Genomic DNA, 27,507 nt, shown 5'->3' with positions numbered 1-27,507 from the left:
CACTCAACCAGCGAAAGAATGCAACACGCGTCATTGTCTTCGATGGGTTTGTGGCTGATGATTTGGACATGATGTTGAAAATAATCACCGCTGACACACAGCAGCATACATCCAATGTAACTTTAATAGCAGAGGGGGAAAATACATTACAATCAGACATGGTACCAGAGGTCATGCTGCGATTCCATTTTACAAGCAATCAGGATTGATAATGAACGTCCTTTTGAAGCACTAACTGAAACCATTTTTACAGGAGTAGAACAAAAAAAAGAAAAGAAAAAGAAAAACAAAAAAGGAAGACATTAAAATCCATTATTGCCAAATCATTCTACATGGGTCAGAGGAGGGGGGGAAAAGAAAAAAAAAGTCACACAATGACAATATCAGGAAATAAGACTTTAAACTCCACCATAAAACTCCACCCCACTCTCTGTCCCCATGACTGCACCTACATCCTCCTCTTCATATACATCCTTCTCCCACTCCCACCCGCCCCACCCCTCTCCACCCGCCCCACCCGTAGCCCAGTTCCCAGAGACGACCCGGCAGCAGCTCTCTCTCTCTCTCACCGCTGTGAGGGAGTTATGTGGCGTAGCGCTTGGTCCACTGTTTGGCTATCCTGTCATGTTCTGGCCTGTTGGTTGTGTACTGAGTGGCGATGCTCCCCACCAGAGGATCCGCTTCAGGGAAAGAAATGGTGTGGGAGTTAGTTTAAAATGGCTTGTGCAGTTCTTGGCAGAAAGACGAGAGGGACAAAAGTCAACAGTGTAATGTAGGGAAGTCGTGTTGTTGTTATAAACTTCTTGCCTTTTTATAAAAGGCATAAAATGTTGTAATCTCCTTAGATACCCTACCGGTAAGCCACATACGTTAGTCACAGATATTTGTGTAGAGCAAATGCTGATAAAGAAAATCACCTTTTTATCTGTCTGTATCTCTTGAGAGAGAGAGAGACACACACACACACACACACACAGCCTCCAAGTAGTATTCAACCCCCTGCAGATTTTGCAGGTTTACACATTTGGAGTTAACTTAGCATTGTCAAATTTGGACTGTAGGTGGGCCTGGACATGTGAAATGCACTGCAACAAAAAAGAATGTTATTTCTCTGTTGTTGTTTTTTTTGTTTTTTGTTTTTTTTGGTTTTTTTTTTGCAAAGTTTACCAGAGGGTCAATTATTATTCAACTCCTCAAACCACCAGAATTCTGCTTCGTTACCTCAAGTATTAAGAACAACGAGCTTCACATTCTTGGATTAATAGTTTGTTTTTTCCTGCTTTTTCTGACTATAAAAGCCCCTCCCCAAACAAGTGAACAGCACTCATACATGGTCAACATGGGAAAGACTAAGGAGCATTCCAAGGCCATCAGAGAAAACTGTGGAGAGTCACAAGGCTGGCAAGGGGTACAAAACCCTTTCCAAGGAGTTGGCCTTACCTGTCTCCACTGTTGGGAGCACCATCTGGAAGTGGAAGGCTTATGGAACTACTGTTAACCTTCCATGGCCTGGACAGCCTTTTAAAGTTTCCTCCCATGCTGAGGCCAGGCTTGTCCGAACAGTCAAGGCTGACCCAAGGACAAGGAGGGATCTCTGGGAAGATCTCATGGCGGTGGGGACATTGGTTTCAATAAATACCATAAATAATGTACTCCACCGCAATGGTCTCCGCTCCAGCCGAGCACGTAAGGTATCTTTACTTTCAAAGTGTCATGTCAAGGCCCGTCTAAAGTTTGCTTATGATCACTTGGAGGACTCTGAGGCAGACTAGTTCAAGCTTCTCCGGTCTGATGAGACCAAGATCGAGGTCTTTGATGCCAACCACACCTGGGGCGTTTGACGAGAGGATGGGACTGCATACGACCCCAAGAATAGCATCCCTACAGTCAAGCATGGTGGTGGCAATATCATGCTGTGGGGCTGCTTCTCAGCCAAGGGGCCCGCCCATCTGGTCCGCATCCACGGGAAGATGGATAGCACAGTCTACCTGGAGATTTTGGCCAAAAACTTCCGCTCCTCCATCATGGATCTTAAGAGGGGTCGTCTTAAGATTTCATCTTCCAACAGGACAACGACCCCAAGCACACCACCAAGAAAACCAAGGCCTGGTTTAAGAGGGAAAAGATCAAAGTGTTGCAGTGGCCTAGTCAGTCTCCTGACCTTAACCCAATTGAAAACTTGTGGAAGGAGTTCAAGATCAAAGTCCAAAAGAGATGCCCAATGAACCTAGACAACTTGGAGAAGATCTGCATGGAGGAGCGGGCCACGATTACTCCAGAGACCTGTGCTGGCCTGATCAGGTCTTATAAAAAACAATTAATAGCTGTAATTGCAAACAAGGGTTATTCCACAAAATATTAAACCTAGGGATTGAATAATAATTGACCCTAATTTCTATGTTTAGAATGTATTATAACTTAATTGAGCAACTTGTACTTTTTGTTTGTAATATTTAGGCATGCGTTAATAAATGCTACTCTTGTTCAAAGTTTGAAGGGTCTAAATTATTTGCAACTTGTTGAATTTGCAAACTCTGCAGGGGCTGAATACTACTTGGAGGCACTGTGTGTGTGTGTGTGTGTGTGTGTGTGTGTGTGTGTGTATGTGTCTGCAGTCTTATACATGAGCATCAAACAGCTGTATGCATGCCCACACCTGCACTGCCAGAGTCAGCCTGAGCGGCCTCCTCTGGTGTAATTTAGGTCTCCCAGGCGGAGCTCCAGCATACAGCCATTGCTGGCAACGCTGCGGCTTTAGCCCGAGACCACATATACACATTTACCTCTCAGTTAAGCTACGGCACAGCTCTTCAGACCTCGTCATTTCTGCATGAATATACTTCCTGAATCTGGTTTAATAATACATTTATTACTGAAAAGTATAATTAAGAAGGCTTAATTTAGTCATTTCAGGGACCTCTCATCTCCTCGCAAGAGCAGCGGACTGGGCTAACTTGTTGAATGTGAAGGATTCTTTCCATTATGGCCTGAACTATTTATCGCAACAAGTTCCAACTGGAAAAGTGGGGTGTGTCTTACCAGGGTTGCAGTCTGTGAGGAGGGAGCAGATTGACAGCAGCACCTTGGAGATGGTGAGGGCGGGGCTCCAGTTGTCCTTCAGGATGTCCAGGCAGATCACACCCTGACTGTTGATGTTGCAGTGGTAGATCCGCGTGCGGAACGTCACCTTAGGAAAACAGAACGCGCCTTCAGCTTTCGTCTTAGGGGGCAGACGTGTGTGCATCTTGTGTCAGTTTGATGGGAACTCCCAGAAGTTTGCTGAGAACACAACTGGATTTTAATTGAATGACTGGATTGATTAGTGAATGCAAAACTTTGAAAGAAGGGAAGACCCCCCCCCACCCACCCCACCCCCTGCTGAAGATCCAGGAGTGGAGAGTAGTCAAATTTATCCCAAACTTCCACTCCATTTACTGGATATGGTGTGCTCACTGTTTTCCAGTAAGTAGCAATGGATGTCTGCCACAAGGTCATTAGTGACAGCCAGCCTACTGATAACGTTTCCTAGGTTACACATACCCTGCTTTCTCACTTCCCTTTGCCTTCACTGGTTCTCAGTGAGAGGGAGAAAGGAACATGCTACTGTTCATTGAGGTTTACACTACAGATTATTGAAAGAAGGTTCCCAAACAGAACCACTCTTACTTGTCTATCAAAGACATGTCTGCACAACCACTCTCACGGGCAGAGATGCATCAGGCTATAGTAATTCCTGGCTTTGCTAAGGCTGTGGCTTAAGACCGTTTTCCTCGTGTTGTAGGAAGCAGCCAATAAAAAAAGTTGGACGTTCTGTAAATAACGCAACAGCAAAGCCACGCGCAGCCAGAGTCGCTGGAGAGACCAACGCAGAAAGAGGAGCAAGGGGCTGAACTACTCACCTTGGGAGGTTTAAAGGGGTAGTCTGGAGTGAAGGCGATGTCGAGGAAGAAGACCCCTCCCTCATACACAGACCCCGGAGGGCCCAGGATGGTCGACCTCCACTCATAGATGTTGTCTCCTTTTGGGCCGGCGCTGGAAACCCAAGGAGCAAGATTAAAATTGACAGAATGTTAGCATCAAGCAATTTGCTGCCACACTAGCTGAGGCATTAGCTAGACTTTAGGATCTGATTTTAGCGAATGACTCATAGATGATGCACAGAAAGGCACATTATTGTGAATTGATAAAGGAATATACAACATTCCATGCACAGGAAAAAAGTTCACAGTTCTATTTGGTAAAACAAATCACATCAGGTAGTGACCGACTATCTCCTTAAAAGCTAAGAATCTCTCATCAATATCCATTATCCACAGGCAAAAATGCAAACAAAAAGTGTTAACTGCACAAAACCATTTTTCCCACCCCAAAGCAGTTTACACCACAGATAATATGGAAAACAAAGACTCCACCGCTCCCTACAGTACTAAAATGACTCTGTAATATGATCACTCACTTACACGATTATATGACTACAGTAATAATATACATGGTTTCCTCAAATACTTTATTCAGAGCTTAATGAAAACCACTGCATGAAAAGACAAAAGATTGATGACTACTTTCACCATTACATTCCACTAGGACTCTACAACATGTTTGTAAGTTAATCTTTGTTTCAAAAATGCCACCTGCCTATTTATACAATGCGTAGAATTTTGGAGTCTGTTCCTTCAGTCAAGCATTCCTGGTTACAACTGCAGTACTCAAAAATGAAGTCTTAAATGCCAAATTTCTGGTGTGGACATGCTGACCAAACCCAGATGTGATGGCTCTGTGTGTGTGTTCTCTCACAAATCAGAAACATTTTCACAGTATTTGTTAAAAGTCACGCAGACCTGAATTTAACCAAGTTACAAGGAAATAACATGCCCTCATTTGTGTCACTGTGTGGTTATCCCAATTCGTCAGCAGGGAGCAACCGCATTTCCCAATTTAAACCCACTTTTAAACATGCAATTTTAGCAGCCTGTAAAATCTTTAATAGCTTTATCATAATAATTTCGCCTTTTCAAACCGTAAAATGTAGGTTAATACCAGAGATACAAAAAGGTCACAAAACCCTCTTGCATGACCACTGGCGGATTGCTATCTTTATGTTCTAACCATAAAGTGCAAGACTATCAGCTCAAAGAAAAAAACGCCAACCACCACCAAACATTGCCGTTCAGTGGCCCGCCCGCGAGAAACCCACCCCGGGCTCATTCTTCGGCATATACCAAAGGTGAACGTAACGATTGATACAGGATAAGATAATAGGCCCCATAAAACGTTCCCCAAACTAACAAACAAAGAGTGATTCGTTTTATTTGCCGAGGGAGATAAAAAAAGCGCATTAGCATTGCAGAAGCTGACACGAATTCAACCGCTTCCATCGCACCTCCCGTTTCTGGCGTGGATTTCGCTTCGGCTGTCCCAGCAGTTCTGTTCGCCACGCTGGTTAACGCCAGCGCAATACCGAAGCTGCAGACGAACGGCGGCTGAGGAGTAGCAGCACATCAAACGACTGTATCTGAATCGGGGCGCCCGGTTGACGGTGAAAGCGAGGTGAGCGGACCGCCGATTCTGTTTGGCACCGGTCACGGCTCTGCTGTAAAAATATAAACAGTCCTCCCTGACATGTGCAAATAATTGTGCAAATAGATTGGCCACGTCATGTTGTAAATTTAGCCCAAGGCCCGCGCTCGCGACCAAAATGTCCTTAGATTTGTGCAGCTGAGCACAAGCATGTTTCACTACAATCCCCTCAGTCAGCATATGAATGAGCCGCCGCACAGACACGCAGATTATGTCACTGCCCTCCGTATGTGCTCGAGGCATGAGCACAACGAAGTTACAGAACCACTGGCCGAAAGGCCAGCACGCACACCGTGCTCGCATGCAAAACACGCGCGCGCGCACGCACGCAGACAAATGCACGAGCACAATGAGCAACTATTCTACAACGCCCGGGACCCCTCACACTGTCACCACTTTCATTTGTATAAATAACACGCTTGTTTTACACCACCCCCCGACCGCGCGCACGCGCGCGCACACACACACACACACACACACACACACACACACACACACACACACACACACACACACACACACACTTCCCTAGAGGAAGAAATTGAATTGAGAACTATTTGATAAACATCTCTCAACAATTTTGAAAAGCATGAGCTGTCAGATCAGTGTTTACACCAGGCTTCAGGTTTCACATAAGCATGTTTGATTCTCAATTACAGGACCTCATTTACACTTCAGACTCATATGGCTACACTGAATTTCATATCCATTTTGCTCTAAACTGTTCCTCACTGGAATTAAATACCTGTATATAATGATTCATGTTTTATACGCACACTTGGGATACACAAAACATGCACAGCCCATTTTAGATGATTTAAAAACTGACATCTTTTAAAAAGAGAATACAACACAAGCCACAAGTGGACTACTGCATTAAAGAGCAATTAAACTCCCCAACAACCCAAATCACCAAGTGAACAATGACATAAGAAAACTCGATGAGTTCTCAAGTTCCATTTTGAAAGTTTTGACTCTCCATCAACAGTACAGAAACATGGAAGGTGCCAAATCACCTGCCCTTTGTGACTCAAAACAGATTTAACGCCATTGCCTTGCAGCAGATTACTCCTGAATTTCTGATGTAATCCTGCTGAATTTCCCAAGGACAGCATGATAAAGCCCGGCTTTTCCCCACATCCGACTAAAGGCTTCCGCACCAACAGTACGCGAGGACAGCTCCGGAGGGGTGGGGGGGGGCTCTGCCGCACCCATCGTGTCTCCTTGGAGCGTCGTTGCTCTGGCCAGCATCCACAGACATTAGTGTGATGACATGAAGGGTCACGGCACCTAGGGGCTTGACACAGACGGCGAGCGCCTGCTCAGGTGGCCATGAAGGCGGTGACCGCACCTATTACTGGGCAGCAAGCTGCCGGTCGGGCAATAGAAGACATGTGAAGGAACAGCAGGCTCAGAGTGCTGCTCCGCACTCCACATCGAATGGGAAGCCGCCGGGCAATTAGAACGGCGTGCTGCGTTTTTAATTCCAGCCCCAGGTTCGTTACTCGGCCTCCGGCGGTGGAATGTGTGGAATCCCGAATGTGTGACAGAGTGACACCCGTAGGCCAAAATCCACAAGGGAGAGAGAGGGAGAGGGAGAGGGAGGGGGGGGGGGGGGGGGGACAGGGAGGGAGGTAAAAGGAAAGTAAAATAGACATAAAATAAAGACAGATTCAGAAAGAAAATCAAACAAGACAGGACAGGGAGAGAAGATCTCAAGCTGTAACCATACAAAAGGTGCTATGTGCTAAGTGCTATGGAAGGATTACAAAAATCCCCAAAAGTAGAACTAGGAACATTGTGTGTGGGGTTGCATGTATGGTGAGAAGCAGGCAAGCATTTAATGAGGAAGAGAGGAGGGAGGGAAGGAGTGCGGAATAAACAAGGGACTACCAGGCTGAAGGCCACTAATGTTTTGTCAGAGGGGGAATGTGTTTGCTGTGGAATTCCTCCTCAGGCACAGGTAGGTTCAGATGCATGCCATCCCGCATTAATGCGTTAGAGGAGCTGCACAATGCAAAAAAAAAAGAAGGAAACGGCATTCTGTATACTCCTGCTCCAGACCATAGTCTGATGTAGAAGAAAGTGGGATCAGACCAGCACCGTGACCTGTGCATGCTTCCCTCTGAAGGAAGCAGGAGAACATGACAAACGGAGCCGTTCCCCTCTAGTGAAAAAGCAAACCTGCCAAATTAAAGATCTTAGAGTGGCTTGTGGTGAGGATCAGACGGATGGTGAATGGCATCGCAGGTCTACGGGTGTCGGCGTCAGCGCGGGCTCATCCCCCCCGCAGGGATCAGCCGCGAGCTGGAGCGCGTGTTGCACCTGCAGACAGGAAGCTAATCTCTTAAAAATAAACAAACAAAATGCCCAATACGGAGCGAGCAAATTTGGCGAACAGCCTAGGGGAAGTAGTTCTCTGCACAGGGCGTGATGAGAGGCAGCCTCACCCTGGGTGTTGGGTGCAGCTACTGTGGGCTTCTGCAGCACGTGGCACCGTGCCGTGCAGCCCGCATGGGGATCGACCCACAGGTCCTTTGTTGAGCAAGCATGGCCCACAATACAGCTGTTTCCAACACGAGCGACTGGGCCACGTGCTCCGACTGCACCAGAGTTCGGGCGTTTTGAATCCGGTAAACCTCGCCGGCTTAATCAGAGTCACCAAGGCAACCCCTGAACTGCTCTCAGACCAGGTTCACATTCACTGCATGCAAGATCAAATCCTTGTCCTCGCATACCCATGAGGAAAACAATTACACAGAAGCTGTTAGAGTTACTGGTGACAACAAAATGCATGCTAAACCAAACCAAGGTCCCAACCTGAGAAAGTTCACCAGTCGGAGTAATGTTTACATACATATCTAGCAAATGTTTGGTGTTGAGCTGTAGGCACGCTGCGGCTGACACTCCCCCCCTTCCTCCCTGAGACACACACACACGAAGCGAGACAAATGTTTAGAGCCAGCCGCGCAAGATGTCCGAGAGGCAGCAGCTAAACGTGTAATCAGTTTCCACCTCAAGGTCTAGACGCGAGTAGAGTGCGGCGCTTAAGTTGTCAGTGTGGAGAGGGAGCTTATCTCAGATGAGGGCCCCCAGTACAGTTAAGGCCGTTAGCACAGACACGCCGACGGGTAGCCTGCTGTCTTTTTACAAAAGTGTCCCCGTGTCTGTGGCCTTTATCTAGCACAGGTGACCTCTTCTATGAGGGTAATAGCCCACTGCTGTATTTTTGCTGTATTTGTTTCTATTTACGGATTTAAATACACCCACTATGGCTTGGGAGAGGTGGAGATCATTTAAATATAGCCTGCATGTAGGCTGTGTCTTGTACCTTGGGCTGTACAAAGACTGAAGCTTCATTTAGCAGGAAAACCCACCCAGTTCCGACTCAACTGCTAACTGGCCAGCGCCTTTCCTGAGCCATGTCAGGTAACTCGGGTGCAACAGAGCCGACAGGACACAGAAATCGAGGGCTCTCTGTGGCAGAGACGGGAGAGCGCTCAGCTAAAACCGACCCCTTTGTATCGCCTAACGGAACGCTGCCGGCCGAGGGACGGTTCGAGTCCGAGCGTCTGTCTAGGAAATGCAGTCGGAAAACAGGAAACACGTTGCACTTCTAAATAGCGCATTGAGCACATTGTTAACACAGGGTGGGAACAAACACGGGAAGTCATTTCAGAGGGATGCAACGTCTGCTTCTTCTCCTAATCACCAAGGCAACCAAACCCCCACGCGGCATAGATGGTGAGGTCCCAATGGCCTCTAGTTATGGGCCCAGGACGCGAACCAAGACGTGCATCCCAACACAACACACAACCTAGACCTGAGCAGTGCTTTTCTGAACAAACAACAGAATCCAAACCAAGGCAGAGTATTTCAACAATATAGCCAAGACAAGACATCCAGCAAAAACCAAAATGTTTGCCATTTACATCAGCTCAGTTGGTGTGGTTACCGATCCTCTTCCAGGTTCACTAGAGTAGCTCTGGTGCCTGACCTTTAGCTACACTCAGACTAAACCTGTCTGATATTCCCAGTATCCCTCCAGCATGGGCTTCATAGAGCACAGAGATGACAAATCTTTGAATGGAGAGGCTAAATTATTTCTCTTACCTGCAATTTGGTGGAGGATCCAACGTGATATCAGCCAGCTCTTTCTGAATTCTTCAAAAAAAAAAAGAAAAAAAAAAAAGAGGCAAATAACTCATGAGCCGAGGGTGGTCTCAACTTTCTCAATATTTTTAAAACTCCGACCACTTCAGTACAGCGCAGCCGCTGAGAAATAACCAGAGGAATGGTCAGACAGTAACTGTCTGTTACACACAACTGGACTCTTGAAGAGGTGTTCTGAGCATATACTCCTAAACTCGGGAGGAGTGCAATCATTAAACATACCCGGTCAACTTAACCATGGACGAATAAGCTACACCGCGTTAAATCTGTCAGTCTTTATGGATGACGCCATTCATTTCCATGGTGTTCAGATTTGCCCAGCATTTTCACTTGGATGGCTTGTTTTTCCTGTTACGGTCCAACAGCTGTCAGCACTTACCTTTTCGCGCTAGTGGAGAGGAGTTTCGAGGTATTGCTCATTTTGGCTTTGCTCTCTCGTTTCTTGCTAGGCGTGTCTTTCTCCGGCGGCTGATGAGTGGAGGAGGAAGAGGACGACGAAGAAGAACTGGAGCTGGCACGCGAATCCTCATCCGACATACTATCGACCTCAAAAAGAGGAAAACAAAAGGCGATGACCAGATGATCAACAAACCGCTACAAACGACACGAACGGAGCACGCGGAGAACAATGTGATACAATGTAGCAAGTCAATCTGTAACCCCCTGCGCGAGGGTGACCTTTAACTCTCCACTTTCCCAACAAGACACGGACACCAACAAACCCTTCGTCCTTTCGAAACAGACACAGCGAACTTAATAACAGACCACTCAACCTGAAACTCCCTCCTGTCTATGTATCGTTGACTTATTTCATAACAGTAGCCCAAGGGGAGATTAGCCTACTGACCTTAGTGTTTGCGATGCAGCGTAAGGCTGTATTTATGGCAAAGCTGAACGTAAAGTGTGTCAGTATGCATCAAAATACACAAAGAATTACGAGCGATTCCTCACATTAACAATCTGCTTGAACTAAAGCAGAAACCAAAATCGATTGGGCGATGTCGCATATTCGTTTGGGAATCGCTTCACTTTCCTACAATTCCTCTCGCCTCGAGTTCACGAAACTTTCGCTACGAAATAGACAATACTACTGATAGCAAACGGTGACCTACACCTTCAAAACAACTTAAACCCGTCGAACGGCACCAGTATTTCTAACCATTCCGTTTCTTTACGGCGTCTTATCCTTAGACATGCAACTGATCTCCGCTAAGCCAGTCCAACAACAGACCATTCTCTCCTAATTTCCCCCCCAATGGTTAAATGCTTTCGTCCGCTGCTCTGTCGACGGAATGCAAGCGAAGCCGACATTTCGCCCGTTTAAATACCGTTTAAATACCACTTAAACACGCACAAACACACGCACAACAACATTTAAGCGTTACTCTTTCGCTACCTTTCTTTGTGTCTCTGTGTGAGCCTCTTCCGTCGCCTGGACGCGTGTCTTTCGCCTCTCGCGGAGCGGAAGTGCTGGTGCAACAGCAGCTGTAGCAATCCGGGCAATGGAGTCGTCCTCGGCTGTGCACACTCGCAGATAATGTCAAACTGGGAGCACTTCTAAGAGCAGAGCAGACGAGCCCTACCGAAGGCCAGAGTGTCTGCACGTAATGTCAAAGTGAGAGCACCGTGTACACTAGACCAGACGAGCGCTACCGAAGGCCAGAGCGACAGCATGTAACTGCCTTTACGGGCTCCTTCAGAAAAATAAATAACAGTAAACTTACTCTTCGACATCTTAAAGGAATTCCATCATCATTAAGATGTTGTGTATCTTGTCTAAAACAGGTGCCCAGTCCTAAATATTTACTGATACTTGTTTTCATGTGTATTACTTATTTGTAGAGTTGCAGGACATGAGCTTTTTGATTTGACTGGGATGCCTTGTGGGATTCACACAGGTGCGCATTTTGCATGTATTGGTTCAATCTAACAATGTTTTTTTTTTTAAGCTGAAGTTCTTAAGTAATGTGTTTGACAGCTTGGAGAGCCCAGCTTCAAATAACAGTTTATTTCTCCATTTCAACCCCTCTCCTAGATACTGAAGTCCAGGAATGGGATATAGCAAACTAAATTCAAGTGGTTCTTCCTCATGTCTGGCTGGCAGGTGAGTGGCTGAATACCACTTCATTTTTTTTGTCTGCAAAAAAAGCATGAACACAGATAAACTAAAAGAACATTATAAATGAACTTTGTAAAGAGCACCAATCCAGACTGCTATACAGACAGTTGGCTCAGAAAATTGCCCATGTGTTAAACTAAGACACACTTACTCTGTCTCTTCTGTGGGATTTGGGGGTGAGTCAGGGAAGGAAGGTTGTTCTGCCCTGCAGGCTTAAACCCAGGAACTACCCCACTTACCCATATAACTACCACCAGTCAAGACACCCCCAACCCCCCATACACATTCCCACCCACCCCCAACCATCAAAGCTCTTTGCATTCGTAACAGGATGGGTTTTAAGGGCTTTCCACGCTCTTACATGTGCACACACACACACACACACACACGTTTGTGAAAGGAGGGGGGACCCGATCTACTTCCTGTCTGCTTGCATTATCTGTAGCTGTATGGCAAACACAGTAGGACAGGCAAGATGGTTGCAGATGCAAAGATGCTGCTTTCACAGTGAAGGTTTGACAATCTACCTAGGCAAGTTATCACTGCAATCTGAGCACGATGTGAAGTGAATAGTTTAAGAACCACTAATGTGGCAGAATGTACTCAATGTTTTTGTGTAGTGATGGTGAACTGCTAGCATTTGTTATGGACTAATGCACATAACTACCTCTTAAGTGACATAACACAAGCTTACAAGGCAACAATTTAAGCTTGGGAATAAGATCGTTTGCATGTTGTGATTACACTGTTAGTAGGAACTCATCTTTGGGCAAAATAAACACTGCGGCAATTCGCTCAGTGACTATCCGCTTTGGTCGTTTATGGGCAGAAAACTTTCTAAAATGACCACTTTCTATTGCCTGTATGCTTCCACCCGACTACAGCAGTTTCCGACTAGAATCTCAGAGGCATACGTCCAGAGCGGCCCCACATAGGACAGGCAAGAGCATTCCCCTTCATTCTTCTGGCCCCTTTTCCAGGTCCCCCCCACCCCACTACAAACGCCTTTAAACTCTATGCCATCAAAGGCGGGAAAAAAAGCCAGAATTGCTTTGTGGATTCAAAATTTAGTACGAGTAAATAAATCTCACTATTCATTTCCGAGGGCACACAGTGCGTATTCTCAGTGATGGCAGTTCTTTCATAATGCATCCCCCCCGCCTGAGCGGAGCCCTTTTTTTTTTTTTTTAAATCTGAGGCAGCGAGCCAGCAATCAAAGCCCTTTAAAAATGTGCGTGAGAGGGCATCTAGCAGTTCAGCTACAGATGAGGCGACTGCATCGGCGTACATCGCATGGCGTTGAGAAGCTCAGAGCTGCTCCATTTGTGAAGATTTTTATTTTTTTTCCCCCAACTTCGGTGCCAGTCGCAGTGAGACAAGTGTCATATACATAGTCACTGTGGTCACTGAGTTTACCTTTCTGAAAAGTTCACACACTTACACATGCAAAGGCGCATGGAAAATATTAGCAAGCCCCGAACACTCACACAATAGAGGCCTTTCACTAGCCTGTGTGTACGGTTAGTTGTGTGGTAAAGCAAAAGACTATTTAAAAAAAGAAAAAAGGCAAAATGCCATTTTTTTTTGGATCACAAGTTTCACAAGCAACCCCACAAAACACCAGCAACCCAAGCAAGCTTCAGCCAAACACGTCATTTATTCACTCAGTTACTTAACAGAGTATCGATTGAGTTTTTCCCCCTCACAATGTGCATTTGAACAACAAACAGCCATTGGCTGCCTGCATGGAGCTGCAGGCCCAATAACACACTGGACTGGTGCGGGACACCTCGAGATCGACAGGACAGCACCATAGTGTTCCACATAGACAGCATGAAGGAGGGAGGGGGGAACAAGGGGTGAAAAAAAGAAAAGGTGGGGAAAAAAAAGAAAAAGAAAAGAGTCCGCTTCATGGAAAAAAAAAAAAAAAAAAAAAAAAAAGAAGTCAGCGATCGCTGCCTGGTCTTCGTCTCAAGTGTTTTCCGCCCACCGCAAAGTCGATGATGAAACAAAATATACTACAATCCCCAAAAGCCACTGGGTACGAAGCGCCACTCCCCCACCCCCCCTCTGGGGGCGCACTCGTCAGTAATGCAGATCAATAGCAGAACAGTAATAACATTACAAATAATATTAATAATAAAGCTTTCGACGACCATGCCAACATTCAGCACACTGGAAAAGTACAATCCCGATCTGCTCTTAGCATACATATACTGTATAAAAAGAAAAAAAAAAAGCTTTCAAGTCAACGAGAAATGAAGGAGAGTCCGTTGTGGGGGCGGGGCTGACCGGGGGAGGGCCGGGTGTCGGGAGGGGCAGCGCCGGAGAGAGAGCAAGCCTATGTGGCGTAGCGCTTGGTCCACTGTTTGGCTATCCTGTCGTGCTCTGCTCTGTTGGTCAGATACTGGGTGGCAATGCTCCCCACCAGAGGATCCGCTGGAGGAGAGAAGAGAATAGTTAGGCCTCAGCGCCTTTGTTTTGTGAAAATTATTATCATCACCACTCAAAAATGGTTGGGCTAAAACATGCTGAAGAGGTAGGGTTTGCAGTTCCCATTAAAGAGTTCCATGCAGTTCCATGGTAGGGTTTGCAGTTCCCATTAAAGAGACCAGTCAGATACAAGCTGTACAAGGGTCTTACTGGTTGTTTGTTTGTTTGAAGCATGGCTCTTTAAAGTCAGTTTTCAAAGCTCTCCTTGGCTATTGAGAAGAAAAAAATGAATGGAATTTTTTTTTTTTTAAAGTCTTCTGCACAGTTCTGTCTGTGGGTTAAGAGGGGCCAAGGTCAAGCCTCACTGCCTTGCATGGCTCCTTTGTCTGGGAGCTTGTGGGGGGAACTCGGGGGTCATCGTGGTTGTTTGGAGGAGTAAACAAGCCCCATGCTGTTAGAGAGCCACTTCACAAACACTTCTGAGATCAGCTGCTGGTAGCCACAGCACACCACTAAGCAGTTTGGTAGTCGAACCTGAGCTGATCTGAGATCAGCGGAATGACGGTGTAAGAGGATGGATGATCTAAGCAGCATGCTGCAGTGCTTCTGGAGGATTGTGTGACTGCACGCAGGCACATGCATGTGGGAGTGTATGAATAGAAAACCAAAAGACCCGTGAGGGTTAATTAACTGTCATTGTGCCTTGGTCCCCTCCCTTTGATCTCTCATTGATCTCTCCTGCGTGAGCCACACCTTCAGGGGGGCGGGCATATGGGGGGGGGGGGGTCTTCCGATTCAAGCGCATATCTATAAATAAATAAATAAATAAAAACATTGCAGCGCTGTGAAAGCAGAGGTTAATGCAATGTGCCTCTCTGCATGTGGGTTCATTTAATGCTAATCTCCTGTTTTATAGCACCTTTGGAAGGGGTTGGGATGGGGGGGGCGTAGTTTCCCCTTTATGGCCACAAACAACTGCTGCAATATTGCTCAGGCAGGGCCTCAGCCCAGGAGATGGATCACAACACGCTGCAAAGCCATCGCACGCAGCCTCAGCTGAAAGCCAATCATCTCTGCAGTACCCTGCACGGCTTCAGACGGGCGGCATGTGCTCGAAGCCGTGCAGGCCATTCCAGGAGACACCCCCCACCCCCAATCTGGAGAGCCAGGTGAGACATAATTTGCCTCCCCACCATAACATGTGCTGTCAGACGCGGGCCAGCTAGACATCATTAGCAACATTAGCGTGCTCTCTCTCAGCTGTGGGTTATCAATGCCAGAGGAGAAGCTGTTTAGTTTTGGCTTCATTTACACTGATCGCCACTAGCTGCATTTCATAAAAAGGAAAACATACAAACAAACAAATGAAAAACCCCCACACAACACACACACACACTATCTTGTCCAGGACACAAGAAAAGCAGTATGGCCAATGCAGTGTAATAAACCTACGGATGTAGACCTCATCCTGATTCTTTTTAAGCAGGGTCACCTGTGATTGTGCTAATCTGTGCTTTTAGCTGCCAATTAAAGGTGCGCACTGTGATTATCAGTAGGGTCAGATATTGACCACTTGCTGTTGTATTCCCTCGGGTTTGAGCCTGACCTCTAATGACATGCTGGTAGTCATTTGGCTCGCGGCTGAGATTACTCAGTGTGGTCTGCACCGAGTAATCGGCACCGAGTAGTCATAACTCGGCTTGAATTAAAGATGGGGGACTTCTCCATATCCAATACAAAGTACACTGCCAGCAGCAATACATGAATTATGCTTCTGGTTAAATGACATAACACTCATCAGTCAACTCTGTTCCCTTTCCTCTGTCTTTGTCGGAACTGTTGGCATACCAGGCATACAAAGTGTATTCAAGGGTAACCAAATTCTGAACATGAACTGGGGAGAATTTACATTCCAAATCAGATGGACAGCCTGTCTGGAGTCATAATACAGATTGAGGTTACAATCAGGGATTTCAACAGACATGAGCAGCAGGCCTGGTGCTCCACACACTTGTTCTTGGTCTTCCCTATCTTGTGGTTCTTACATCACCGCAGCGTCGGGTTTCCGGAGCGGTTGCTTTGCATGTTAGAATGTTTTTACTTTTATAATTATAAATGTGTATCATTAGTGCTATAACACCTTTGGAATGCTAATTTGACCTTTCGTCAGGTGTATTCCACAAGCATAGCACACACTGTTCAACGACGCCGTTTCTAACAAAAAGTGAGCATGGCGATTCAATTTTATTACTTATCCTTGGCTCCTTTATTAGGTGCCCATTCCATATAGCTACGTGCGCATATTGGAAATGACACATGGTCTGGGTGTACTGGTGGGACATTCTGGGTGCCCTTGTAGGACACCCAGAACTGATAGACGGGAGATGGGAAAGCAAAGCCAGTAGTCATTGATGTACTGGACAATGGCAAGCCTCTTAACAGTCTGTTTACTTTTTTTGTATATGAACACTTTGTAGCCATTGTAGCTCAACTTGTAGCTTTACTCCAGGTCACCAAGTTTTAAACGGCCGGATGACCGTTTTTTGTTTTTTTTTGATATGCTAAAAAAAAAGATGCACACAACACGATGAGGAAGAAACCATTGGGGTTGTAGAGAGGTGTGTGTCTTACCAGGGTTGCAGTCTGTGAGGAGGGAGCAGATCGACAGCAGCACCTTGGAGATGGTGAGGGCGGGGCTCCAGTTGTCCTTCAGGATGTCCAGGCAGATCACACCCTGACTGTTGATGTTGCAGTGGTAGATCCGCGTGCGGAACGTCACCTTGGGACAATACAAGGGGCCACACGTTACTCAGGGCCTGTCTCGCTGCTCTACTAGCTCACCTGATAGCGCAGGTAGCGCATGGCGCTAGCAACATCAAGGTCATGGATTCAGTGCCCAAGCAAGACAGACATTACAGTCACAGTGAAAAGTATACGAGCTGCTCTGGATAAGAGCGTCGGCCAAGGGTCGTAAATGTAAATGAGGCCACATGTCACTCAGGGCGTTGGTAAGTCCAATCACCGAAATGCCCATAAAGAACCTCAGGCCAAGTGCTATTTGTCATAGCAGAAGGCAGGGGTCAGGGGTCGACTGGCTTGCGTGTTGTCACAGTACCAGACGCCTTGAGCTCCACAGGGACATCTGTTACCGAAACGCTCTGCTTTGGAGCCAAACATAGCAGTGTCGGTTGGGTTGTGAGGGCTCCCATTGCTGTGGCAGAAAGTCCCACCTAACCTTTACAAACACCTGGAGTAGCTGCCTACACTGAACATAACCTACATAGCTAACAAAGCACAGACATCCAGTCTGTTACAATACACCATAATAACAAAAACGTATATTAAGTGATGAATTTGAGTCTGCCCTTTAAGAAGTCCGCCAGAGTCATCTGATCAATTTAAGAGAACAGGTGGTACCATCATGGAACAAATGTTTCATCTATTAAGCATGGTCTACACACTGCCTGCATCATGACCAATTAGTTTTGTGTTGGACAGTTATTTAACAAACGCATACAAATTCCTATTTGAAATCATCATTCACAGAAAACAACCAGCCCCAACACCACCTTCATGACCAACCTCTTAAGGTCAGACAGCCATGGTTCTTCCGGGTTCTTCCTGGTTCTCCATGTCTAATTTAAGTCTAAAAGAACATCCTGATTGGGAGTTTAATGAGGAGATCTGCAGCTTGGAGGAAACTCAAGAACATGGTTAAATATTTACCAAACTCAAGCATATGCCTACCCCAGCACTCTCTCCGCTCAACAACAAGCAAAAAGAACAACCTCAGGTTGAGAGTGAGAGTGTGTGCATGCGCATGTGAGAGAGAACAAAAAAACACTGGTGTCCTACATCCAAGTCTTCTACTTAGCCATGATCATTTCAGGAACCTCAAAAAACATGGTCACCCTTTCCATGCACAGTGGCAGACCACATCACACATGACCTGCCTTTGTTCACTACTCGGACCTTAACTGACCTTGAGAGCATCTGCACCATGTTTGATCTAGACTCAAGGCTTGAATTTTGACTCACTCCCACCACTTGTTAAATAAAGACGGGAAGAGAACAGAGGTGTTTATTGACTGCGCTGATGAACTGTTTCAGACAGACTGGAACCTGAACGTTGCCAGAACGTTGCTGGAAACAGCGTATGAAGTAGCTCTCTGTCCTTCTGCCTTTAAGCCTTCTGTCTTGGGATTTCCCGATCCCTCTGAGGCAGGAGGCCATAGTAGAGGCAGACAGGGGGTGGGGGGGTGTGTGGCTGCAGTACACGGCTGACACGACTGGGGTGCATGGCTGCCGTGACACGCGAGGTCCGAGGCTGATCTCAGAACAGGTTCTCCATGTGCAGGGGACAGGGGCCTGAGCGTGCGGTCTGGGCGGGACTTGGCCACGGCCGCAGGTGCGCAGGGAAAAACCGTGGTATCAGAGCGAGCGTTACTGCTACCTCACAGCGGGGGGAGGGGGAAGACCAGAGAGTTCAGCTCCAGTTGGTAGCCACAGCAAAGGAGAAAGGAGGGCAGCTGGCTGCCAGAACAGCCATTAAAACGGCCCAGTGCAAGGCCTACAGTGCGCCCGCAGAGGTCGTGACCTGCTGGAACTCGCTGCGTGCTCTCTACAGCAGGTTTTTTTAAGACACATTCTGATGGGTCCATTGAGACCTCACACTCACACTCACACTCAGACGTGCACACATCCACAAAAATCCACACGCACGCATGCATACCCGAAATCCCAAACGTGCGCATGTACATACAAAACCCTACATGTTACGCGCGTGCACGCGCCCACGCACACACGCACGTGCACACATGCACACACGCGCCCACGCACACACACATGCACTGAGCTAAGTGTGTTAATACTGAAAGTTTTTACAAGAACCAATTTGAGAGCACTAAAATGGGAAACGTGCAGTTGAAGAGGCATTCTGGGATAGGGGAGGACGGAAGACAAAACGCTTCGTCAACACTCCTCAGTCGGGCCAAAGTAAACCCACCGATGACTCCAGGTGTCTGAACCTGCGAAGTCTAAAAATAGGGGAATGTTTACATGTGGTGTGTCCCACAAACAAAAGGTGCACAAAATAAATCTTTAAAAACAAAACAAAAACAACAAAAAAAAAAAAAAAAAACACCCATCAGGCAACATTCCTGTTAAATCTCTCACACGCGCACACACACAGGCACGCACGTGCTTGCTCACTTGAACAGACATACAAAATGGGGAGTCGATCTCTACATGCAAAAATAAAATCCTCCACAACTGAGCGGAGCCTTAACCAAATTCCTACGCAAGCATCTGTGTGCACCAGGGGTCCCCAGACGTACCTTGGGAGGTTTAAAGGGGTAGTCTGGAGTGAAGGCGATGTCGAGGAAGAAGACCCCTCCCTCATACACAGACCCCGGAGGGCCCAGGATGGTCGACCTCCACTCATAGATGTTGTCTCCTTTTGGGCCGGCGCTGAAAAAACGAAACATGCCGTCGGTCAGTTTGGCATCTCACGAGTTCAAAGCAGACAGCACCGGGGTGGTTGAGACAAAGTCTGGTTGCCATTTTGGCTTTCGGAGGCTACGTCGTCAGAAGGAGGCTAGGAGGGAACACAGCCTCGAGGATTACAGGCACTGACAAACAAGCAGAATGATTCACGCAGGAAATGAGCTCGTTTAGGTCTTGAGGGTGAAATTAAAGGAGATTAAACTCTTGCTTTTAGCCTGCGTGATCAGCACTTCCTGTTTGGGTTCCGTTATCGTACTGCTTATAACCAAATGCGCAACCACATTTGTCCTATTTTGACATCCAGTCTGGCTAGGACTGCAGCACACACACTGCGAACTAACCAAGCTGCCATGTTGTTGGATAACGACGATCATTTAATGGAATCGGTTTAGGAAGATTTTAGAAGAACATTTAAAAGAAGACAGCACACAAATTCCACACATTAAGCAAACAAGAGATAGCTGTCAATCATACCTTGACAATCACACCAGCCTGATCATGAAACGCTCCTGTGCACAAGCACGTGTGCACACACACACACACACACACACACACACACAAACACGGCAGCTCTGTCCAGCATGATGCCACTGTGCTCAGTGTGAGGTTAAGACTGAGCCAGCTGCCTGTCCCCTTTCCTGGGTCTAGCGACCACATCTGAACTCTCCCTCAACCACTTCCTCTCACTCTCTCCCTATAGAACCCCCCCCAGCTCACCCCACCCCACCCCACCCCACCCCAATCTCTCTCACACACATTCAAACATCTTTACTGGCATGAACTGTAACTAACAAGTGTTGCCAAAGTGATAGTAGTATTAATATTAAAAGAGAACTGGGAAGAAAGAAAATAGAAAAAAATAAAACACACACACACACACACACACACACACACACACACACACACACACACACACACAAATATTATATATACCTTGGAGTAGTTTAAGATGTTTTGTTTTCTAAGAATGTGGCAGAGGCAGTTATGAATATATTGTGCTGTTATTTTAACACATTCCAACTAAACATCTCTCCTAAACGCACACACGCATACAATTTCTTATCATTTCCTCATTTAAAAGTGGAACGCATGTTTTTAATGAGTTTAAGAAACCTCTTGCAAGATTTACTGTACACATGTGGTGCATGAGCAGGGAAGGGCTGCTGTGTTTCGGTGTGTCCTGAGCTGTACTGACCGACTGACAGTATTCCTTGGAATGCCCTTTACCTCTCTCTCTCGCTCTCTCTCATTTAATTCAGTATGCTTTACTGAAGCTGAACATAATTCATTTGCAGTGTTGCCAAAACAATATTAATGCAACACCAGTGGTCACAATACTAAGAAAAATAAGGACTCCCGCATGTAATGCATATGAAAAGATTAGCATAAAATGATACTCATCAACATGAGAGAAGTAAGGATGACAAAGATAAAGAATAAATAAGTTATTTCATAAAGGTGTTTACGAACAGGGTGTGTTTGTGTGGGCCTACTCATTCTCTCATGTCATGGCAGGCAGATATACATCACCCAGCTAATAGGCCGGGCAGTGTGCCAGGGCTACACAGCTAAAGTTGGGGTGGATCATCTCAAATTTTGTGAAGTTAATTTGGCACATTTTGGCCAAACATTTTACAGTCAGAAAGAGCCGTGTCTATGCAGTGTCTCTGCTTTCTGGGCAGACGTGATTTCTTTTATCAGACCGTCAGTTTGTTCGCCGTGTCTGTCCTTTGTCAGCATGGTTCTGTGTTTAATATCCATCACTGGGAGCAGGTAGTGGTTGTAGGCCAGACAGCACTGCATTTTGCTTCAGGCAAGTGTTCGCCTACTGTAATGAGTGATGTAGTTTTGTTTATGTAGTGTTAGAAATTGGTTTGGTCTTAGTGGCCCTTAGTGTTTGTTAAAGTGTTTCTCTGCTCAGCTCTGGGCAATGTGGGGCTTTGTAGGGGTCTCTCTCTCTCTCTCTCTCTCTCTCTCTCTCTCTCTCTCTCTCTCTCTCTCTCTCTCTCTCTCTCTCTCTCTCTCTCTCTCTCTCTCTCTCTCTCTCTCTCTCTCTCTCTCTCTCTCTCTCTCTCTCTCCATCTTTGTCCCTCTGTCTGAGAGTGCGGAACGGAGAGAAGAGAGGCAAGCAATGGAAAAGAGAAAAGAAAAACAGGAAAAAAGAGTGAGACGAAAGAAAGTGGCAGAGAGAGAGAGAAGGAAAGCTGAAAAAAGAAAACGGAAGTAACGGGGGGGCGTGTGCTCGGTTTGTGAGAGGAGGCATCAAACCTATCGGAGAAAGTGCTCATGTGTGACAGAAGATTGCTTGTGAAGCAGCGGTGCTCAGCGGCGGGTGGGCGCGCCTTGCAAAAGAGGGAAGAGCGCCTTGCCGCTCCTTTCTCCCCACGCTGACATGACTTACTGTTTCGAGGTGAACTGGAAATGCCAAAGTGCCGGGGGGGAGGGGAAGAGCTCGGGGCAGTGTGACGGCCGGCCTGGGAGCGGGGGGTGAAGGGAGAAGCGCTCAGAACGGCGTGACGGCTGGCCCGGTGGGGGGAGGGGAAGAGCTCGGAGCGGCGTGACGGCCGGCTCGGGCGGGGGTGGCGTGAGGGGGGAGCTCGGAACGGCGTGACGGCTGGCCCGGGGCTGCCTGCGTTACTGGCCACAGCCATTTTACTGACAGCGCATCTGGAGATGCTTCGAGATGGCAGACACCGTCGCTCCCATTCACTGTGTGTGTGTGTGTGTGTGTGTGTGTGTGTGTGTGTGTGTGTGTGTTCTCTCTCTAGCAGAAGCAGGGATTCTGCCAGGGTCAGGCCCTGGGCTTGCTGATCACTTTCTAAAAGGCTAGCACTGATGAAAGTCTAATGGTCCTGCAATAAAACACCACTGCTCCCAACTGACTGCACTCAAACGCACACAGACGACTCTGAGCTCCTGAAAGGTCTACTTTTCTCTGATCCTAAAAGCTGCTTCTTTTCCCAGACATCCTTGCAGCCATGCAGCTCAAATAGGCAATGCCTTGTTTAACATAGCCTCTCTGCTACCACGGCCATGACACGTGCTTGGTCCAAAGCCCCTCGGGGCATCAGCTAACTGGTCAGGGGGTCAGGGCAGGGCATGATGCATGTGGACATACCACAGCAGCATTTATGGAAAAATTAATCTGAGCCATACAGTTGAACCTCGACGTTCTCGAGTTTAACTGATCAGCACGGATCTGATTATTTGCAAGTTTTCCATGAATAATTAAAAGGGAATTTATTTATTTATTTTCTTAAAACAAATTTTTTTTTTGAAGTTTTGCTGCCTACTATGGAAAATCCCAGATGATGTGTAGACTACAAAAAGAAGTAAATGCAGAAAATACATGCATTATTAAGCTATTTTAATGATTTACTACCATAAATATAGATTTTTTTAATTTTTAAAAAAAGTTTCAGTGCACTAAAGAACTGTGGACTATGCATTCTGGCAATGCCACACTCTTTGCGTTTGTGTTAAATATGGTCAAGGGTTAAGGTTTGGGGGAGAGGGTTAAGGTTTGCCAAGGTTTGGGGCATAGGGCCCCCATAAAAGAAGAAAAATCGTGAGGGCCGACCGTAGGCCAGTAGTTATAAGTTATATCAGCCGATAGTTATAAAACCAAAAACAGATCGGTCCTTTAATGTCATGAGTGAGGGTGTGAGGCAAAAGTTAGAAGGCAATGTAAAACCAGTAAACTCACTCCCTTTAGCTCGCTCACACGCACACACGGCAGTGTTCCTGTTGAATGGGGCCAGTTCTGAGCCTTTTCCTGTGTGAGGACTAGAAACCCTGCAGATAGTAGCGCCCTTGTGTGGCCGGGCAGCAGGGTGACGGTGGTGGGCAGTAATGGGTGGGGAGACCCCTCCCCCTCCCTCTGGACACGCCCCTCTCACCCGCCATCACCTGGTCACTTCTGCCGTGACTCACCGCTATTTTTATCTCTGTGTGTGTGTGCGCGCGTGCGTGCACGAGAGACTGAGTGTGACATTGAGGAGGGCATGAAGGCAGATGCTCAGATCTCACGCTCCCTGACAGTTGAGCAGTGTGACAGGTATTCCTTTTCAATAGTATTACTTCTCATTTTGGAAGGATCTTGAGCTTAGTGCTTCAACTTGCACCCCCCCACCAAACCCCTCGTCCCTTGATGACCCACCCAACCCTGCGTCACACACCCCAAACCCTCGTGCCTCGATTACCCACCCGACCCTGCGTCACACCCCCCAAACCCTCGTGCCTCGATTACCCACTCGACCCTGCGTCACACCCCCCAAACCCTCGTGCCTCGATTACCCACCCGACCCTGCGTCACACACCCCAAACCCTCGTGCCTCGATTACCCACCCGACCCTGCGTCACACACCCCAAACCCTCGTGCCTCGATTACCCACTCGACCCTGTCACACACCCCAAACCCTCGTGCCTCGATTCCTTTGTCCCTCTCTGATGAAGACATTATTGTTGTTTTAACACATGAGATTGCAAGATTACACTCACTTGCTCAGGTGACAGGGGCGAGCGGCCTCTGACCGCAGCTGATATAACAGAGGAACAGAGAGGAATAAATAGGAGAGAGAATTTAAAATATATATATATATATATATTTTTTTTTAAGAAAAAAGGCCATTAAATTGGATCTTTAAAAAGATGAGCCAGCAAAAAGGTGTTAAACAGTCAACGAGGGAGAGAGAGAGAGAGAGAGAGAGAGATAGATAAAGAAAAGCCAGAGGAGCTGGGAATCCCAGACAGAGTGAGAGAGAGCGAAAGAGAGGAAGGAAGGGGGTAAAAGACTGAGAATGCTCTGGTGAAACCCTCACGAAGCAGGCCAGATGTAGTCCGGGCTGCCATCCAGTTCTCTCCAGCAAGAATAACAAACATGCTCTCATCTAGGACTGCGTGTTACACTCCTACCTACACACACACACACACACACACACACACACACACACACACACACACACACACACACACACACACACCTCTCGCATAAGGCACAGGCAAGCAGAGTTGCTCAGTCTAAACACTGGCCTCTGAACACACGACTCCAGGGGACAAACGAACAATCAACTCCGCCTGCCCCTTCATCATCTTCATCCTCACCGGATGGCGGCCCAGAAACCAGCCCACGGGGGTCGGTCAGCACCGTCACACTTCAACAGACGTCAGTGCCTCGCGCTGACCCAGTCACCACTGAACGGGAACAAACGTTCAACTGGCTGCATTACAGCCCATGGTGAGCCGATTTACAGGCCCCAGGGACAAAGCGGAGGAAACACTCAGACTTCATTTGATCCCGAAACGTCTCACCACCTTCTACAGATATCAGTATCTCAATCTATATTTGCATCTCGCCATGTTTTGATGGAACAGGATATACTCAAGCAGGCTTTCAATTACTAATATAATCTCTCCTTGGCAGCAAACCCTAATGCCCAATGTGATCATCGCATTTTAAAAAGCACTTAAAATCAAATTTTAAAAACAACGTGTGTCTAGTCCGATGCCGAGACATGCACAATCCCTTCCACCTCATGAGCGCTCACTGCGTGTACTTTCAGAAACGCACGAAAACAAATTAGACAGTGTGCGGACCTAAAAAAACCTCCAGCATGGCAGCCACTGAAGCACTGAATCAAAGAATTAGAGCTACATGCTGCCTACACACACACACCAGCAGCCAACACAGCTTCGGTCACGTGACTAGGTGGAGAGGATGCCTTTGGCTCCACCTACATTTCCATACATACCTACAGGACAGAGGTCCTTCATCAGCTGTGTATGTATGTGTACACACACACACGCACACACACACACACACACACACACACACACACACACACGCACGCACATTTCCATACATACCTACAGGACAGAGGTCCTTCATCAGCTGTGTATGTATGTGTACACACACACACACGCACACACACGCGCACACACACGCACACACACATTTCCATACATACCTACAGGACAGAGGTCCTTCATCAGCTGTGTATGTATGTGTACACACACACACGCACACACACACACACACACACACACACACACACGCACGCACATTTCCATACATACCTACAGGACAGAGGTCCTTCATCAGCTGTGTATGTATGTGTACACACACACACACACACACACACACACACACACACACACACACACGCACACACACACACACGCACGCACATTTCCATACATACCTACAGGACAGAGGTCCTTCATCAGCTGTGTATGTATGTGTACACACACACACACGCACACACACGCGCACACACACGCACACACACATTTCCATACATACCTACAGGACAGAGGTCCTTCATCAGCTGTGTATGTATGTGTACACACACACACGCACACACACACACACACACACACACACACACACGCACGCACATTTCCATACATACCTACAGGACAGAGGTCCTTCATCAGCTGTGTATGTATGTGTACACACACACACGCACACACACACACACACACACACACACACACACACGTGCGCGCGCTAAACACGTTCACGCCTGCAGAAGCACAGAGATGAAAACGCCTTGCGCAGCCTCCCACCACCGCCAATCAAATCCTACCAGACGACCCGTTCTACGAGAACTCAGGACGTCACCCCGCCTGTGCCTCATACCATGGAAAGATCAGTGAGAAGGCGGCAAAGGGCACAGTGCAATTGGTGGAGAGGCGGGAGGGGGCGGGGTTTGGGTTTGCATGTGGGGGCTGGATCGCAGCAGCGCACTGCGGCTTCAATGCCCGGCAAACCCAGACAGGAGTGCTCTGCTCAGCCGGGCCAAAAAAACCCAAACAAAAAAAAAAAAACAACAAAAACAAAGTGACCTTCAAGAGTTCTAGTAAAATCGATACTGCAATACAGGAACCTTTTGGCGAGCCTGTTCACCCATCCCACCACTTCTGTGCAAGTCGTTTTTCACCCATCACTACTAAACAAAAAGGTGACAATTACTTTTTACAATCTATTCAACGGCTGTTATAAATGACTGGAACAAGGTGCGATCTTGGACGCTTCGGGTTTACGAGCGTTTTATATGAGGTCTGGTAGCATATATTCAATCTGTCTGCATTCAGCCTGAACCGACAGCGGCTGGTGGTTTTCCGGAGCAGCCATGGTGGTACAGGTGAGGATAATCACATGGATGTTGCCTGGTTAAGGAGCGGCGACTAAATAGGCCTGGCATAGTGAACTGGGCTAGCGATCCCGTGGGGTTACTGCAGAGACGCCGGTTTATCCGCAGTCCCAAACAATACATCAGCCAGGCAAGGCCTGTGGGGAAGACATCATTGGAATGCTTGAGAATGTATACCGAGCGTAAACGTGCACACGCACACACGCGCACACGCACTCCATAAAGGCAAGGAGGTTATACAAGCTTATTCCATGCTCCTGCAGTGGCCTAACACCATTCATTCTCTCTGGGCCGAGTGCTAACTGGATTAGGCCCTCCGCCCCTGCAGTAAGGCATGGGCCGGCTGAGCCAGGATCAGCAGCTCCCTGACATAACAAGGACATTCACGCTTGAAGACACGAACGGAAAGCTGGTCTGAAACCAGCAGCCAGAGCCAACATGGACCGCCGGGACAAACTTGGAAAACGCACTCTATAAGCTTTAACGACCGCGGGGGGGGGGGGAATCCATCCCCCTGTCTCTGTAGAGGACTTTGGGGGGCAATGA

General features: G+C 47.3%; 2 protein-coding genes across 4 annotated transcripts in view; both read right to left on the bottom strand.

The window, feature by feature from the left end:
- Window positions 1-106: 106 nt before the first annotated feature.
- Window positions 107-11,275, bottom strand: LOC113568490 (ubiquitin-conjugating enzyme E2 E1). Of its 2 annotated transcripts, none has more exons than XM_026996698.3 (6): window positions 11,147-11,275; window positions 10,130-10,296; window positions 9,691-9,741; window positions 3,900-4,032; window positions 3,040-3,187; window positions 107-680 (listed from the first exon to the last, which is right to left on the bottom strand). In XM_026996698.3, exons 2-6 carry the CDS (start codon window positions 10,285-10,287, stop codon window positions 583-585), a joined length of 588 nt encoding a protein of 195 aa, XP_026852499.1. In that variant the 5' UTR covers window positions 10,288-10,296; window positions 11,147-11,275; the 3' UTR covers window positions 107-582. The 2 variants fall into 2 exon arrangements, with proteins under 2 accessions (XP_026852499.1, XP_026852500.1); XM_026996699.3 differs by lacking the exon at window positions 11,147-11,275 and adding an exon at window positions 10,598-11,130.
- Window positions 11,276-13,507: 2,232 nt separating this feature from the next.
- Window positions 13,508-27,507, bottom strand: part of LOC113577240 (ubiquitin-conjugating enzyme E2 E2) — a 30,228-nt gene continuing 16,228 nt past the window's right edge. For both annotated transcript variants that reach the window (XM_035524876.2, XM_035524875.2), the window contains exons 4-6: window positions 19,639-19,771; window positions 16,934-17,081; window positions 13,508-14,308 (exon numbers count right to left, since the gene is read on the bottom strand). In XM_035524876.2, coding sequence (XP_035380769.1) covers window positions 14,211-14,308; window positions 16,934-17,081; window positions 19,639-19,771 — 379 coding nt within the window. In that variant the 3' untranslated portion in view covers window positions 13,508-14,210. The remainder of the gene's footprint in view (window positions 14,309-16,933; window positions 17,082-19,638; window positions 19,772-27,507) is intronic.

This window comes from Electrophorus electricus, chromosome 6 (genome assembly GCF_041902795.1).
Source record: "Electrophorus electricus isolate QZ-2024a chromosome 6, ASM4190279v1, whole genome shotgun sequence".
NCBI lineage: Eukaryota > Metazoa > Chordata > Actinopteri > Gymnotiformes > Gymnotidae > Electrophorus > Electrophorus electricus.
The sequence above is the reverse complement of the archived record's forward strand: the minus strand, read 5'-3'. Positions and strand labels throughout refer to the sequence as shown.